An 18,351-nucleotide genomic window follows, 5' to 3' on the forward strand; every position below is an offset into this window, starting at 1 on the left:
ATGAAACGAACTAAATTGCAATTTGACGGTCAATCCTAACGGGTAAAGCCGAACGTTAGGTGAAACGTCGATCTTAATTCGAACTTAGATCGACCAACACGTTTGTTTCACACGTATAGAACGTGCTGGACGATCTAAATTCAGTGGGATGAACTCAGAGTCAAACGTCGAACTTATCATGAACTTAATTCGCTCAGTTTAGTTCGTCTCATGTGAAGTTCGGCGTTTGACCTGGGCCGGCCTTATTAGCCTTCCTCTACTGAGTGCAGTTACGTTTTACCAGAAACAATCAGCCTTTCTATTTTCAAAAAGCTATAAAGACTTACCTTACTTCAACTTTACTTCACTTTCAAGAGAAGTTAATTACTGAAATACTTTAAAGTTCATTTGCCATAATACAAAACAAAGCAGCAACGGAGCCCATGAAATTACAACTCAACAGCGTTTCGTCGTGTGAATGGTAACACATTAGGGTTCCATCCACAGTACACCTTCCATCACTTGGTCAATTTTCTCAGCTGAACAGAATTGCAGGGAACAACCCAGTTGCTGTAGTAATAAAAGTGTTTAATGTTCATTCTCAGTTTACCACAAGAAACATCTTAGTAGTAATGGTTTTCTTTTCTTTTTCCTTTCAAACACATTTAGTCCATCGCGCGTATTCCATAATACAGTCAAACCTGTTTTAGGGGACACCCTCGGGACCCATGCTAGTCCGCTTAATACAGGGTGTCCGTTGAAAAGAAGTTCCCTCAGAATTCGTCTTAAAAGGGTCATATTAATAATCGTCACCATTAAAAGACCTTGAAAGGATCAAATAGCATTCTCGTGAGCGGTTAGGAACTCTGAAATACCGTATTTCCACTGAAACAATAACAAGTATATGAGGTAAAGCGATTTAAACAAGAACAAAAGTTCTGTAAAAAACAAAACAAAACAAAAAAACATAATAACAAAATATTGCATTTCTGTGACTGAAATGAAGTATCTATATCTGGGTGAGAATCCAGTTTAAGAAGGTCAAGATTAAAATCTCCTAAGAAGATGCAGAAATTATTCTCCCCATCAATCTTTTGAATAGTAGAGTTAACAAATTCCATAACGTTTTGCATGTTACCATGTGGATGCCTGTGGGTAGAAATGCAAAATGGATCTCAACGTAACATGATCTGTGGTGTGATTTACCGGCATCCACATAGAAAAGAAAAGACTTCGATTCACCGAGGTAAATTCAAGAAAATCCTAATTAATGAAAGCCATAAAAACAGCAAACACAAAGGCATTTGTTATGGCATTTATAATTCAAGACTAAGAGCCAAGATTTTAACAGAGATGATAATAAAACAGTATTTCCTTATATGTAATGCTTATTACATTAAATAAGTTTGAGAGGACTAGTGTAAAACGATTGCAAAAACAGCATTTGAAACTTTACACTAACGGGCGCAACGTGATAAATGATTACGCTATGGAACTAGAATTGCGTGATATATATGTGGCCCCGTATATTTCATCAAAGCACTATTCAAAATTAATTTAGATTATTTCCTGCAAAACATCGTGTTTGACAATTAAGGAAAATGGAAGCTAAACTCATAAACGTTATATAGTGCAATAAATTTTAGTAACTTGCAGTTAAACCATAACAAGAAGCTAATTGGGTGTGACCGGGTCACACGATCCTTCTGATCATTCGATCAGAAGAAAGAAAAAAAAAAACAATCGTGAGTCGCGCGCACAAGTTTTCCCGCGCTTTCGTTAACTTCATGCATACCCTTGGTGTTTTGATTGGTTCAATGGATGTCTGCGTTCTTTCTGATTGGCCAGAGTGGTTACTTCTGTTTTGTTTATTTGGTACTCAAGCGAAAACCGCGTAATTTCTCCACCAGATGTTGTTCAAGAGTCCATTAATATATACTATTGATCCAGTTTTTTTTACATTGTCATCGTTACTGCTACTGTCAGAACGTAAGTCGACAAGCCGAGCATGTCGCAGCAAAAATTGAAACTGGCTAGAAAAATGTAATAACCAATCTTTACAAAAATTCACAAATAACGTTATTCAATCCGGGATTAGCTATATCCTAGTCAACAGTCGTCCTGGACTGTATTTTTTTTTAAAATATTGAATAGACTTACTTATTAAATGTTTTATTAATGCCCCATTCACACCAACTGAACTAGTTTAACTAAATCAGGTTTAAGTTTTTCTAATTTGTCGATAGCGCTTTGCAGTGTTGTTTAAAGAACAAATTTTAAACCAACTTGCTAATTAACATATTTTAATCAAACAGGTTTGGGGTGGGAGGTGTGCGCGGTTTCAGCGACTTATTTTGAACCGTGTTTAGTTAAACAATGCTGGTGTGAACGAGATATCGGCTTACGACGATATTAGGTTTTCATTTGACTTCATGCTCAAGGCTTTTACGTCAAGTTCATCAAATGCCAAGTTATCCTTAGCGACGTCAACGGTGACATCTTTTACTGCAAGCCCACGAGAACTCTGGGAAAGTCTTATCGTGACAAATAAGGCAATGGCTATCGCTATGGCAACCAAAGAACCGAGACATACAATGATCACCATAGTAACTGGAAAGTTTTTACTGTCTTCAATAGTTTCGGAAGGATCTGAAGAAAAAAAACAGAAAATTAATTAACGCTAATTAATAGTTAATTTACTAATTAATTAACAGACTGATGAGATATTGGTAATAGCTTCATAAAGACATGATGTCATAGTTGATGATGTTCTTTTCTTTCCATTGCCTGTGTACATGACTTTGTATTGATATTGTAAGGAGAGAATATATATATCTTATTAGATGTTTTAGTGTGTAGTATCGCTGTATATTTTTACGAGTTGTGCCGTATTTTGACGAGCCGGTAAGGTGAGTCAAAATACAAACAACGAGTAAAAATGTAAAGCGATACTACACACCAAAACGTCTAATAAGAGATTTATTATCCAACTGCTGTAGTCAAAAATTTATTAGTGAAAGAGGGAGAGCGTGACAGTTTCGCGTGCGCGCGCCGACCTGTCTGGCAAACAGGTTTTCTACTGTACAAGTAACTGTACAATATCGCTGTATATTTTTACTGTTATTTGGACGGTATTCGCTGCAGTTGGATAATAAATTTTGAGCATGTACCCTCGGGAATTACGGCAAAAATATTTCATTCGTTTTTTTTTGTGAAGACCGCAGCCAGAAAAAAAAAATGACTGAGGCAATGTCCATGAAAAGGTTCTGACTGAGGCAATGTCCATGGTTAATTTCTCATTCTAAGTATCAAGGGTGGTTATGATGAGTTTAAAAAATGAAAACGAAAAAAAAAAAAAAAAAAAAAAAAAAAAAAATGAAGAAGAAAAAAGAAAAAAAAAACGACTGAGGCAAGTGCCTTGCCTGTTATAAACGATGGCTCTGCTCCTAGTTTTCCCTTGGGGGCTGTGCATACCACAGAGACTGTACACAAGTGTTCCTTTTTTCAGGAAAATATTCGCCCTCAAATTATTACAGAGAACACTCACGCAGGGTTTAGTTCAATAAAAAGTCTCTCGTTTACGAATAAATAAACGAAATTTAGGTTGTTGTTTCAGGCCATTCCGATAGCAGCATGAGAGAAAATGGATGCTCTAAAGCTATGCAGAAGGTATAGGGTGCTAGAGCTGATTATAGAAAGTGCGGTTAGAAAGGAACATTGTATTATGAAAAAAATAACAACAACAATACGTTGAGCTTCGAACAAGGAATATGCATTATATCAAGGATGTTTTCATTCCCCGCCTCTGACACTAAGAGCAATAAGTGTTCAGCCTGTACATATCTAAAAGATATGTGCATCTAGGAACAGACTAGCGTTGTAAGAGCTACTGAAAAAGACACGATTATGCTACCTTAATAGTCAAAGGTCAAAGCTCTACAGACAATGACAGTACTAAATTGAACTTAGAGTCTCAAATGGTTAATGTTTCCAGCCATCAAAAGTACCCAGCAATCAATATACCAACATACGTTCTGCTTTTGTCCTTCCATCACCAACGGCATCATCGTTATCGACGTTGTCTATTATCTGATATGGACCAAGAACTAAATTCTCCTCAGCAAGGTCATTCCTTGAGTGATCCCCCAGACCGCGTTTCTTTCTCTTGCCACCGGCGGTACAATCATTACATTGAGTTGTGCATATGGAACCTGTATTGCTTGTTAAACAGACCACTGCTTGACAATGAAAATAAATCGAATCTCCGGTCGTTGAACCAGTAAAACGGAACACAGAAAGATCAAAGGTCTGGATGTTAGTAGTTGTGGTGCAGTCGTAACCGGTGACAATGGAGTCGCTGGCAACCTTGCAGCTAAAAAAAAATAAGACAAAAATTAAAGAGCGGCCTAGCTGAGTGCGATTTATCAAAAATGAAGATCCTAGTTTTAGTCTCCTCAGGAACTTCATTCAGGGGCGGATCCAGGATTTCTCAAAGGGCAGTGACTGGTATCTATCAGTGGGGCCAGGCCTCCAAAATGTTGCAATTTGAGAGTTGGACCTTATTGAGAACTGTTTCATCAAAAATACTAACAATGCCACAAAGTAGAAACTAAATTAAGGTACCTGTCTAGAGCGTTTTCCTTTATTTCTGGCATATTCAAAACCTTTTTCACTTTTTATTTTATGTTTTGATTCTCCAAAACAGAGCGGGGGGTCTAGCCACCTAATCTACCCAACTTAAATCCGCCCCTGCTTAATTACACAGCAGACCCCCAGCCATTGCACGCTAAATAAACGATGGAGCGGTTATGTCTCGGGCGTATGGACTAATAGTTTCCTTGGAAATTTTACTTTCTAAAAAAAACTAACACTAGCCCGAGAAAGGTGTACAAAAAATGTTTGATGGCTTATATTCGTTCTCGGACTAATATTAGTTTTTTTAGAACTTAAAATTTACAAGGTAACTATCAGTCCATAGGCCCGAGACATAAACGCTAAATTGCTTTTATTGTTCACCACTACATTTTGCCTAAAAACCAAAGACGTCAAGAATGACTGAAATTTCCAACCGCTGTACATGGCGCTTGGAGCTTTCATATTTCCCATAAGGTACTTCTCCGCACTGGACCATGCAGTGAAAATAAATTTATACGTGTACCAAAAACGTTCCTACATCAACTGTTGACTTTCGAAATCCTGAAAAACAAGAATTAAAACCTAGCATTTCTCCACAATCTTAAAACTATTGCACGCGCTTGCCATTTTTCTTTCCCGTAACTCCGTTGTTTTACCGCCGTTTTCCTAATAACTGATTATACACTATTTAACAATTATTCGCTGATGGTAAAGTGAACATTGATAAATATTCACCAAGACGAGGCGAAGTCGAATTAACAACTGAGGTGGCCTCCTGTTATAAGCCTGGTGATGTTTGGAGGTCTCCTCGACGCCTTTTAACTTGTTGATGTTATTATTTTTTATTATTTTTTACGGTGTGGCAGACAAAGAATTCAATGCGACAAACGCGCAGCGCACGATGGGAAGGTTGGGTGACGTGTATTACCGTCGAATGTACAACAGCTTTCCTGTATTCTGATTGGCTGTATTTTCTATAGCATGGTGTAAAGAATGGTGATTCGCAGTTAACTGTGAAATTTTCACGCGGAATAAAAAATAGAGGGATATTTCGCAGGTATATAAATTTAATTCGAGTTCACCAATCTAATTGTTGAATATCTTACCCATCCTCGATGATCTTATAAACCACAGCTGCAGGATCATCCGGATCGTCACTAGTTGTTGCCCGGCAATTTGTGAGGTGGATTTCAGTGTCTATGCCAAAAGTTTCCACTTCAATTTTAAAGTACAGTTCGGTTCCCAGTGATATCGTGCCACTGGAAGCTGTCGTAAAACCATCATCGGTGAATATTTCCATCCTAAAGTTGAATTCTCCACTACCTGTTGGTTAGAAATATATTCTGGTCTAGTTGTTTTTGCTTGCTTATTACGCATTCATCTTTCAGTACAGTATAGATATATATCTTACTAAACAAGCACACGGGTCTTACGGGTAAACCATTTAGTCGAGGACTTAACAGCACAGAGAGAGCGCGACGAGGTCTGTGCAGAAAAGACCAAGGGCCGATATTTTCCAAGTACAGTCCGCAGCAAGCTTATTGAAGGAAAGATTTACTACACTGTTGAAATTGCCTCCTTCACGGACTAAAAAGTCTGCGTAAACTTAAAAGCATGAAATTTGTTGATTGAAAGTCGACGTAACGTTTGACAGTTTCAAAAACAAAACACGGTAAGGAGAGCTGGAAGAAAAAGTCAAAAAGTTACTCTTTTAGAAGCCTAAGACATGAGACTACAGTATCACCTAGTGGAAATACTGGGACATTGCTAAGCTGAGGACTTGAAAAATATTGTACTGTAAATTATGTAATCCGTGATTGGTTGATTCTGGTTATTAACCCTTTGAACACACTTATTATTACATCAATTAACCAAAGTCATTGCGGTTTCCTTTGAATGTCAGTTCTTTGAGTTCTTTCCTGGGGAACTCCCATATGAAAAGGTCGAGGATGTTCGTCGTCTCGCTTAGGAGTATAAATCAAGGATTCTGACGAAACGCCACTATTTTTAGCTGTCAAAGCTGATCATTTAGGGTGTCCTCGAAGAAATAATAATAAAAAAACGCTCTTATTTCCGTTTTTAGGCTCGATTTCCGCTGGTATCTCGAGTCTATCTTCGGTATCTAGTCTATCTTCGGCTGGTAATCAAGCCCATTCTGTTTTAAGTAATGTCTTTTAGGGGCCAAATAAAGATCGAGCCACGCCCAGATTGGTCTCCTTTAGGAGTTTAATTCAAATTTTTCCGACGAGCATCCCCGAAATTTTCATATGGGAGACCTCCCCCCCCCCCCCGCCCGGGTAGTTCTCGCGCATGTCGCAAACAGGCCTGTAGAAATCATAGTTGAAGTATACAGCAAAACATTTCCAAAGCTTAGCAACGTTGAACACAGCTACTGTGATTCCCACACGTATATCCTGTCTTACATACAGGACTAGGATATTGGGCGTTTGCACACCACCCTGTTTTTGACAAAGGTGGTTAACGTGCGTCTTGGATCTGAACTTTTATCGATGAGGACACTTTCTGATGCATGACATAACTAGTGAACATCTCATTTAAGTATTGGAAATCCCTACAAGCCTCTCTTATAAAGTGAACTGGCCATTACACTGTGAAGAAAAATGAAATGTATATCATTCTTAACGGTTTCCTACACGCTCCCATCACTTGCCAACAAAAGAGAAGCGTGCTGTGTTAATTTCTAAGCCCCACCAGTTTATCTACGTTAGGAACCAACAACCAACCTCTCTCCCATGCAATCCGCTAATTAATTACTTGCATGCAGATGAGGCAGGCAAGGTAAAAAAGGTTCAGTTATTTACTACTCATGGAGGCGTGATGGTCTGATATTGATGGTTAGTGCTCTCGTCTCTGGATCGCGGCGAGCGGTCCGAGTTCGAATCCTGGCCGGAGACATTGGGTTGTGTTCTTGGGCAAGACATTTTCCTCTCATATATAATGCGTCTCTCTACCCAGGTGTATAAATGGGTGCCGGCGCACTTAATGCTGGGGCTAACCCCGCGATGGACTAGCCTCTCATCCAGAGGGGGCGAGTAGAAATACTCCTAGTCGCTTCATGCTACAGAATCCGGGATAAGCTCCGGCCTGAGGGGCCAGTTGACTCGTATGCAGACTTAACCGTTACCTTATTTACCACTCACCTCCGCCAAGAAATGTTGCTTCGCGGATATACGAGCAGATGATTTCAAACTCCGTTGCCTCAGCAGAGCTTGTAATTGTGTTGCGGTAAAATGATGTCAATCCGTCTGTGGAGATGACGACCCTAGTCCCACATGTTCCCAGAGTAATATCGAAGTTAATGAACGATGCATTAGAAGTGGCTTGGCAGCTGTTGTTTATCAGGCTGAGAACACTTGGGTCAGAGATGTTGTGAACTGATTGATCGATTTCTACTAGTATATCATTTTCATTGCATGTGACATCCACTCCCTCTGACAAAAGAAGAAGGAAAAAAATTCCATTTTATTTCACAAAATTATTTGTTAAACCTTGATAAAGAAAATAGTTACCAACTGAGAAACAGAAAAACATAATTCTTGTTTCCATGGTAACAGTTGCGGAAAAAATGGAACCATCATCAATTGACGCTGGAAGGTGGTGCTAGCTTGATCAATCACGTGAAAGCAATCCCTGAAGCTTAGAGCTCGTCAGCTGGCAGTCGTTACGGCCTGCACAAGAAAATTTATACATGACACCTGAACTAAGGGATAGAATCAATTTCACACTTAATAGGGAAAAAAAAATAACAAAAAACATATAGAAAAAAATCCTCGGCTACGCTTGTAAATAGCCAACTGGTTTGCCTCCGGCCAGTTGGGATATCTTAACAATGTCATGTTCAATTTGAATTATTTGTTTCAGTTGATTGCTCGGTCCCATTAGCACTTGTGCTATGAACATTGCAGAGGGCAAATAAAGGTTGGATATTTTTTTATTTTTATATTTATACACGACATCTGCACGAAGGGATAGAATCTTTCACACTTAATAGGGAGCCAGTTTTAAAGGAGGAGAAAACTAATTTGATGTTTATATTTCGCAATATCGTTTAACTAAACCAGTCATGCGATTTTGTGTGAATTTATACTGTCGGGTATGTCGGCCAGCGGAAAATGTTTTAAACGTAGAGTATTCAATATGGCGGACGAAAATACCGAGCGACGAAGGACTTTAATTTTGCGAAAAATTGTCCGCCAATGGAACGAGAAGGAGAAGGCTGACAACAGAGCAGCATATGTTGCAATATGTTCAGGTTGCATTGGGTCGAGAATGGCCAAGTTTCTTCTTTTTCCTTGGCGGGAAAACATTTACGCATGCTCAATATATTAACATAATGTATTGGCCTTAGGCCCGGTTCATACGTCGCATTTCTGCCGTGTCCAATTCAATTCAACGAATTAGATTCGACAGAAATTCGACGTCTGAATCGGCTGCCGCATTTCTGCCGCACGTTCGACTGGTCTTGTCGCATTATCCGACAGAAATGCGACACTGATTCAGACGTCGAATTTCTGCCGTGTCGAATCTAATGTATAGTGTGATCGTCTGGGTGAGGGTCGAACAAGGAAGCTTTCAAGCCATAGAAAATACAGTAACCGGCACAATCAATGCGACACACGCTCGGTTGTAGGTGCATGACGACCTTTCCACAAACTGCTTGTGAGCGGAAGTCACCATTAGAATTAGCCTGGGATTAAATCCGAGTCTGCTGACAACTTCCGCACTGGTTGACAAAACGAACGATACCCGTAACCAGATAGAGAGGTCTATCAATCCGACCACCCAGACGTTCACAGTAGATGGACTACATACCTATATATAGCACCCCAAGCACCCCTCCCCATCTCTCGCCCCCACCACCTATCAGTCAAAATGTTCATTTTGTCCAATTGTTTCTCTGATTAACCCTCTATCAATTTAGTACAAAAAGCTGCAAAATTTCAAGTTCTATGACTCTGGCAAATGAATGTGCATAAAAAAAATTAATACCTGGTGTCCCATAGGCCTCTACTCTCAAACAGATGGACGTTGAAACCGGTTGAAACCGGATAAATTGCGTTGTTATGGTCGATGGCAGTTCATGGAAGTCCGAAACATCACCGTCAGCTGCACTTCCATCAAATCGCTGAGAAGATATGAACACAAGTTACTGTTAATGGTAACAATGTGTTTTCTTATTTGGAACACGTTTCGTTGCAGCGAGTTTCCCCTTCAAACAAATCTGTAGTAGTTAGGGAGTTTAAAAAAAGGAGAAAAAAACACTTTTAATTTAGTGGAGAGTGCATTATTGGGGTGGTTTAGGTTGCCGTCAGCTAAGGCGGATGAAACCCTAGTATGTGACCATTCAAATGAAAGCTATTGAGCGGTAATTTTACGCAGTATTGTTTATTATGCTGTACTAGGTAATTCTCGCTCAAAACCCTGATGAGTCCCCGAGATTCTCCAAACAGTTTTAAAAGAAGATCCTCAAAATTTCTCACAAAGTTGCTCAAAGAATCTAAACGTTACCCAAAATTAAAGTTGTCCCGAATGATTAAAGTTGCTGCAATATTGTTCTTCTAACCATTACTAGTAGAATTCTACTTGAACACTAATGCAAATGCTGCAATCTGATTGGCTGAGCCATTGCACTCTATCAGCCATTAGTGTTCAGTGGCTTGGTGTGGTCGATACAATTTCAGCGTTTTCTCGTTTCTCCGAAGTTTTGAGAGAACATGTAAAGACAACAGGATAATTAAATTTCTGAGAAGACTGAAAAAGGACGTCCACGGTTTCTGGAATTAAAAAACACTCGAATTTTTTTTGAAAGAAACTGATAAGCACGCGCACACAACTGAAAACGTCAAACTGACAAGTTAGTCTGAGCGAATTCTCTAAAGCGAGAAGTTTAATATTACGACCAAAAATATTTGGAATCGTTATTTGAAGCAAATTTCAGTTAGAACTAAATACTAAAGCAATTAGATTATGAACTCGAGATTTATATAAGGTGATAGTTGATTCGGCCTTCGGCTTCATCAACTATCACCTCATAGAAATCTCGAGCTCATAATCTAATTGTTAATTAGTGTAAACCTCCTAGCGTTCTATCACGAATGCACTTCTTTGATTGGCTAAGCTACTCGCTATCTATTCTGTGATAGATAGTGAGTAGCGTAGCAGTGTGCCCTTGTTAACAACATGACGGCCGCTTCTTTACGTTTTCGAGGTGTCTGACTTAGATAAAGTTTCCAACGACTAGTAGATATATACGTCCTAAACCAGTTATTCGCTCTCGTTTTCTATCGCGTGATAGAAATCTCTAGCTCATAATCCAACTGTTTAATATAATCACTTTTCTTTGGCTATACTGAGCTCTTTTAACAAACTAACGTAACTAACTTCTAACTTGCCGAAACGAGATACAACAGTTTCTCTTTTTCCTCAAATTTTACCCGACGGTAACAAAATAATCAATTTTACAAGTAAAACGTTTTTTCATGGAAAGTTACATTATGTGAGTCTAAACATACATTGTCTGCTCTGTGATTCAGTGCCTCTTATCAATTCGAGGTGGAGATGGCTTGATTTCAAGAAGCCGGTAATGCTGATTCTTTTAATTTGCTCTCCTGGTTCTTGCCATAAGGTCTCTGATGCTCTGATATTTCGTTTTGCTTTTCGAAATAGCATCCTTGCTTATGGGACGGAAGGTGCTTCTAAATATGGCAGTTTCTTTTTTGACATCATTAAACAAAGCTAGCCTGCGTCTAAAACTATAGGGTTTTAATTAAAAAAATGAATAGCATGATAAAGTTGAGTATACGATCAGCCAGCGGGTGGAGGGGGTTGGGTGGGGGGGGGGGGGGGGGAAGCTGCCACTGACAGGAGGTGACATATTCAACTGCATGACAATACCTGAATGTCCACGAATGTTGATCCATTATCACTGGAATAGCTGAGAGTAAAATTTGTTGTCACACTGGCTCCAGGTAGCCCTTGCACCTCCACCCCACAAATATCGTATTTTTGACCCAGGTTTATCTCAAGATATGGGTCCCCGTCTGCAGGGTCTGTATCTGGGCACCAAGCGCTTGTTCCTTCCAGACGACCAAATTCAGGCAGAAAATTGTTTCCATTGTTTGAGCTGGCAGTCATTTGAGCGTCAGGAATGACCTTTAATTCGTTACGAATTCCAACATTGGTCTCATTACACGTGCCTATAAACAAGGTTAAATGCCAGTAGAAGATGCTTTGGAATCAAATGAAGTGAAATTGAATTGAAATGAAATTGCTTTGGAATCAATACTTAGGGACAATTACCAGGGTGTTGGTTTCGAAAAGTCAACTGACGATTTCATGTCTCTCAGTAGCCGTACAGTGTATTCACGAACTCCAAACGTAACTAATAGGCTACATCACTAATGTCAATGAGGTCGATGGGTAATCGATGAGTAATCAATGTTTTAGTCATTGATTATCGCCGATGATCCACGAATAATCGATGAAAGCTGAATCAACAGGCCACGGTCATCGATAAGTCATTGATCTCACTGATAAGTCAACGATTGGGGAAAGAGTTTTTTAGCTTTACAAACCATACTAAGTCGAAAATATGAAAAAGTAAAAATACTGTTTTCAGGTAGATGTCACAGTACAAATGTTATTTAACTTTCTACGACAACGACTGAAACTTGAGTGAGAATCATTTTCTTCGTGATTGTTGTTAAATCGAACCTGGAATATTTTCAGTTAAGGTTGCCAGTTAGTCTCGAGAACAGAACTTTTTGGTAGCTCAGTATTTTGACCACGGCATGTATTTCACCAGTAAGCTAAATTTAACCATTTCACATTTATACTTATACTTTATACGTGGAAAAAAATACACCACCTCAGATCTAGAGGCAGCGTTTTAGTTAGCCGAAAAAAACTGTCTGATGGCAGTTTTCTCTTACCAGAAGTCGATGTTATGAGCTGAAATACCGCCACAAATATTTGTAACCACGTGATCGTTGCCATGACCGTCTGCCTATCTTGTTTTTAACGGCTTGCTTTAGTGTACTTCAACACGGTCTAAAAATGCAGAGATGAACAAGAAAAATGGTCATAAATAGGTTAAAAAGTCTATTTACCTCGTTTCTAAGTTGTGCGTACACCTACAAAATATACGTTTTAAACCCCCATTCAAGTCAGATGGGTGGGGTGGGGGGGGGTAGCAAAATTGAATATAAGGCTTATTAAGTCAGTTATTGATGCAGATAGCCTGTGTAGTGTTAGCCCACTGTGTGTCCATTATAACACTTCCTTCAGGCTGGTTCATCAATGCCTCTCGCTGAGCTCCTGGTCTTTTCTATTAGCTGAAAACACGCTAAGTCGTCGAACGTCAGTTCTGGTCACAGAATGAACACCGTGTAAAAGCATCTAATAAACAGATCTTTGTTTGATTCGTACTTGATCTTTACATTTAAAAAACAGTGATGTGTTCATAGCAACTGTTCCTCTTCTTTTATGAACAGTTTCTGTATATCTGTGTACCAATTCTTGCACGTTTCACACAAAAAATGGCGCTGAGGTTAAACGGCTCTAGTAACAGCTGTGTTCACTGTAAGAAGTTCTTTTTTCCAACTATTTTGAAGTTTGTCGCCATGGGGCACTAGACACAGTGTTTTTTAAGAGAATGTGATGTCAACTATAATAAAGTTTCATAACATCTAATTGCTGGAGTGATGATAGCCTTTAAACTCGAAATTTTGCCGATGAAATTTCAGGGAGGTTTGTGAAACCTGCCGACAAGCTCCCGCGCTTTCGTTTTTGTAAATCATTTTCCCAAGATATCTTGATACGATAAAGAAATTTTGCCTTCACAGAGATATTTGTTTCGTGGTATACAGCAAGAAAACATTGCACAGAATGATATATTCCTCAGCTTTACTGGGGTATCTTAGGTAGAACGATGATATAAAAGTGGGAATAACTGAGGCCTAAACAATAACGAGCCAGCTTATACCACAATGAGAATAGATGCAAGACAACTAGACAAACAAATTCGGTGAAAGGTCACGTTCCATACCTGTTTCGATTTTAAAATAATTCATACACATGATTTGAGCTCAACAATGGTTGAATTCCATGAGAGAAATTCACTATTGCTGTAACTCGTAAAGAGGGAGACGTTAATTCAACAAATTATGTGCCACTAATTCCAACTCGCTGTTTTACGAATGTCGCGAGCTTTTCATTCCGAAAAAACCCTTACGAGAAATATTACTGCTTCTAATGGATTATTAAGAGGGAAGGAAGAGGCAGATTTTAAGCTGGTATGTGCAACCGTCTGTTTCACAAATGTCGCAGAATTTCATTCCGAAAACCCTTACAGAATTGTTTCTTATAGTTAATTCAGAGGTTAATAACCTAACAGATGATATCATTTTTGTAATTCTTGCTGTTCACTATTCTTTTAAACGCATCGTTAGGAAAATTTGTTTATGATCAACAAACAACTAAAGAAAGTTCTAGAACATTTCTGGTTTAACTTTGCATTGGAAGGAACCATTTGCCCAATTCAATGGGCCATTAAATAAAATAACCTAGCTTAGTGTAAACTAATTTTTACCATTTCACAATATCTCCTGCACATTAGTGTATTAGCAACGAAACGTAAATGGATTATAAGGACAAGAAACACATTGTCAAAGGTTAACCGTAACAAGTCACTAATAAATATATTTCCAGGCACTATGCACTGACTAAAAATATAATTTACAGTGAACACAATTTCTTCTTTCAGTTTTACGTAATGGAATTATGAACATTGTACACGTATTTGCCATACAGATTGAGCTAAGCTCTTTTTGATATATTCCTGAGGTAATAAAAATGTATTTATTTTAGGTGTTTAATTAGGTTGCTTTGTATTAGTTTGCACTGGGACAATTAGACCTTTATATACCACTCCTTGTGAATATCACATCACTTGACACCGACCAGTTAACTCGAGGCTGTTTTTTCCTTATTGTAAGAGGGTGTAAATATCGTTGTTTAAAATAGCGTGTACCATTTTCTTATATTCTCTGGCTTGTAATCTGTATTCAGCGTGTCTCAGATTCGTGTTAATAAACTCGATTATTGCTGGCGGCTCCCTCCACTATTTGTTGTGTTATTTGTCTCCTTTACTTATAATAGAATGTCTTCTATTCGGCTGAGCAAAGCGGAAGGGAATAGAACTGGATTTACATTAATAACTATTCCTGTTTAAGACTTGCCGAATGGCACGGCGAGGATGTCATCTCTCCTTAGTGTAGTTTTTAACTTATTATCGCAAACCGCTACCCCAACTTATGAGAATTATAACAATCAAATGCATACGTTCTAGTAGTGAACCGTCAAACAAGGAGAGCAGCTGGGTTAATTGTCTTAAAGCAAAAATAGCATTTCAAATAATCTAAATTTTGAAACTCAGTAAACTGTTGAGCTTTACTCAATATAAGGCAAATGACTACTTTAGTGCAAGCAGTTTAACTGTTCTGACTGTTACGTTTTTGTAAGTGTGGCTGTGTTTAATTTTTCCTGCATTGCCTTGTCGTTACGCGATACGCCGGAGATAGTTCTTTGGCAAGAAGCAAATCATTTTAAGATTCTTTGGCTAGAAGCAAATAATCTTGAGATGCATCTATAGCAAGGTAGAAAATATTAAAGTAATAAAATGCTAGAAATAAACTTTTTCATAATTCACTGTTGTACTTTGTATGCATATTTATATGGGCTTCCCATTCGAAAACTTCATTCGCCACGCAAATTTGTCAAGAAGTACTCAGTTCACGTTTTGTCGGTTTGACGATATGATAGGATTAATTAATGTTTCTCCTTTGATCAGTTCAAAACATACTTATGTGGTCGCTATCTACACTTTTTAAACTCTTTCGTGCGTTTAAAAACTATTCACGAACAGTTATAGGTAAAATTTTCATGTTATTTCCGCAAATGAAATTAAACATTCAGGCTAAGCTATTCTGCAAATGAACATGACGCGTTCTGCGTCAGTGATTCAGTCGTTCTCAGCCGCTTGACTTCTTAACTTACAATACAAATAGGTCAATGATTGAAGTATGTTCGAAATATTGCTCTTTGTCAAATGAAAACAACATCTTCAACTCTATTTTCACAAGCAATTATTTGTCAGGATTCAAAATGATCAACAGGTTGGCATATAAATTCCAAGAACGGTTGACTGCGTGCCTTCGACATTTTATAAATAGAAAGGAATGCTTTAAAATGTTCACCCGATCTTTCGTAAATTTCAAATAATACAGACATGGCAAACTGAAAGTAAAGATTGCGATTAGTCTAATGATCAATTTTCAGCGAAGTTAACAGACGAAAAGACAATTGTAATTTTGGATCCAAGCATTAATTACCAGCATGAATTACTTGTGATTTACATACCAAAAGCTGGGTTGTCTCAAATCTCAAGTGAAAACTCGTGCAACGAAGTTTTTTGAACTTTTTGATGTCATTCCAATGAAGTATCAAATCTTTCGGTTCATGTAACGGCGAGTATATGTAAATGTATGCAGCTCACTTCGAGTATGAAAGTGTCAGGCTTTCTTAAGATTGCGATTTCGTACGTACGTACGAAAACACAAGGTAAGTTTTGATAACAAAGCGTAAATCTTTTCGCTCTGAGAGCCTTGTAAACGCAGTTATGCAGGAAGAAGAGCTATATCTTTTCGATCAAACAGAGTTACGCAAGAAGTAAGCAAGCAAATTCACTTACCTTGCCGTTTACTTCGTGAGCCAACGATTATCAATGCATATCGGACTTTAACTGATCAACCGCGGAAAAAAGCAACCGGCAAATTCAGTTCTCAATAGCTATGCACGTGGACATATGATTGTTGTTGTTTTCAAATGCTTGTCCCAAAACTGTCTTTGCGCTATTGACGCACGATGGCAGAATCTCGAAAATTCCTTCAGTGGGTTCTATGACTTACAACCGAAACTATTTTCGCCCCAGGGGTACCCAACTGCTGAGTTAATTGACATGTATTTAAATTATTCTATAAGCGCAGATTTTTTAATCCTCATGTGTACAACTGTGGCTTTCAGTCTCACAGACCTGTCCTTTGTTAACTTTATGATTAAGTAAGGGATTTCAAGGACTCTCCAAAAAAATGCCCAGGAAACGTCGCAGTGCTAAATCACGGTTTTGCCCCCATATTGATAAGAAAGCACTATTTATTAGCTGAAAGGGATGTAATGAAACAGTAGGGCATTGATTATTACCTTTAGTTTGTGTCACAACAAACAAAAGCTGTACGTTAGCAACTGATTCGCTTCCCTGCTCTGAGATGTAGGCCCGCTTAGCGTACAGAGTATGGAACAAATGTAGTTTCATTTCAAAAACCACCGACATTTGGAAAGAAGCGCTGGAGTGAATTTCATGAAATGAGAGGTACAGGCATTTCTCGCGAACCAAAAATGTCCATTATCTCCTTCTACCCTCAATTTAAAACTTTAAAAGACATTGTTTTCTGTGTCATTTTTTCCCGATCTTTAGTAAGCATTGTGAAAGTCTCTTTGCCTCTTCGCCAATTTTAAACACCCTCTGTAATAATTAAGCCCCCTTCAAGACATTTGGTTTTTAATTAGTCCTTTTTCCTTAAGCAATCTTCGTTTCTTCGACACTTCCATTTCCAGTATAGTAAACGTTAACAATTTGTAATCAGGAAGTGAAATTATCTGGCAGATAACCGTCGGATAACTATAATTTTATGAGTTACCCCACTTCCTCTAAAGAAATAGAAAACATTGTCTGTATTTTAAAACAGTACTAGAAAACTGAATGATGTGTAAGTCGCCAGTGATTGTATCCACATCATTTCTGGCGCATCTTACGAAATCGTTTCATCGAACTTTGCTTGGCAGCTATTTATATTTGCCTTTATAAACAATTTGAACGCTCAGAGGTCTAAAAATTCGGTCACCATTTATTGTATGTGAAAGCCTACCTTTAACCTCTTCCCCTGTAGATGCCCGATAAGAACGACTTATGAACCAACGGCAGAAGCACTCCAAGTTGTTGTCTCCGCCTAATATCCGTAACTGAAATAACTGCTTTGAGTTAGACCAAAAACAACAGATTATAGTAGTCTGCAGATTAACATAAAAAAGCTTCGATGCGCAGTGCGGGTTGACCGTTCCGTTTAAGCGCTATCTATCTGTCATAAAGTTCTGTCTGTCTACAGTTCCTCTTCGAAGCTTGCAAAACTTCCAATTGAAGCGGTGTACGATAGCTTTGCTTGTAGTAAGATTAGTGCATCTACTGGTCAACAAGAATCAGCCACATAAGATCGGATTCATATCCCGGGGGTACACTACAAAGTTCTGCACGGGGAGGCTATGCCCCGAGATCCAACCCCGTACCCTTTTTTTATACCGTTTTGACAAAAAAGGTTACCCCTTTCGTAAACCTTTAATCGGAAAAGAGTACCCCCTTTCACATACGTTTATAACTAGCCCGTTTTATGAATTAGTCGCCAAAAATGGCGAAAAAGTTTTCTTGTCATTTTCATGCAGTGTAGTGCGTAATAAATGAAATGATACAGCCATTACGTGCGTCTGTTTGGAATATTCTGATTAAAGGCTCTTTTAAATAACTAAATTACAGATTTACCTACCATTTCATATACGTCAATTTGTATAATCCCTACCCTTTTATGCGTCTGAAGCCTGAAAACCGTA

General features: G+C 38.5%; 1 protein-coding gene across 1 annotated transcript; it reads right to left on the reverse strand.

The window, feature by feature from the left end:
- Positions 1–925: 925 nt before the first annotated feature.
- On the reverse strand, positions 926–17,224 carry LOC145484112 (uncharacterized). The gene is made up of 8 exons (XM_081462736.1): positions 16,385–17,224; positions 12,567–12,684; positions 11,530–11,831; positions 9,625–9,760; positions 7,776–8,066; positions 5,721–5,937; positions 4,011–4,351; positions 926–2,628 (listed from the first exon to the last, which is right to left on the reverse strand). The coding sequence occupies exons 2-8, from the start codon at positions 12,628–12,630 to the stop codon at positions 2,381–2,383; spliced, it is 1,599 nt and encodes a 532-aa protein (XP_081318862.1). The 5' UTR covers positions 12,631–12,684; positions 16,385–17,224; the 3' UTR covers positions 926–2,380.
- Positions 17,225–18,351: the final 1,127 nt, after the last annotated feature.

This window comes from Orbicella franksi, chromosome 4 (genome assembly GCF_964199315.1).
Source record: "Orbicella franksi chromosome 4, jaOrbFran1.1, whole genome shotgun sequence".
NCBI lineage: Eukaryota > Metazoa > Cnidaria > Anthozoa > Scleractinia > Merulinidae > Orbicella > Orbicella franksi.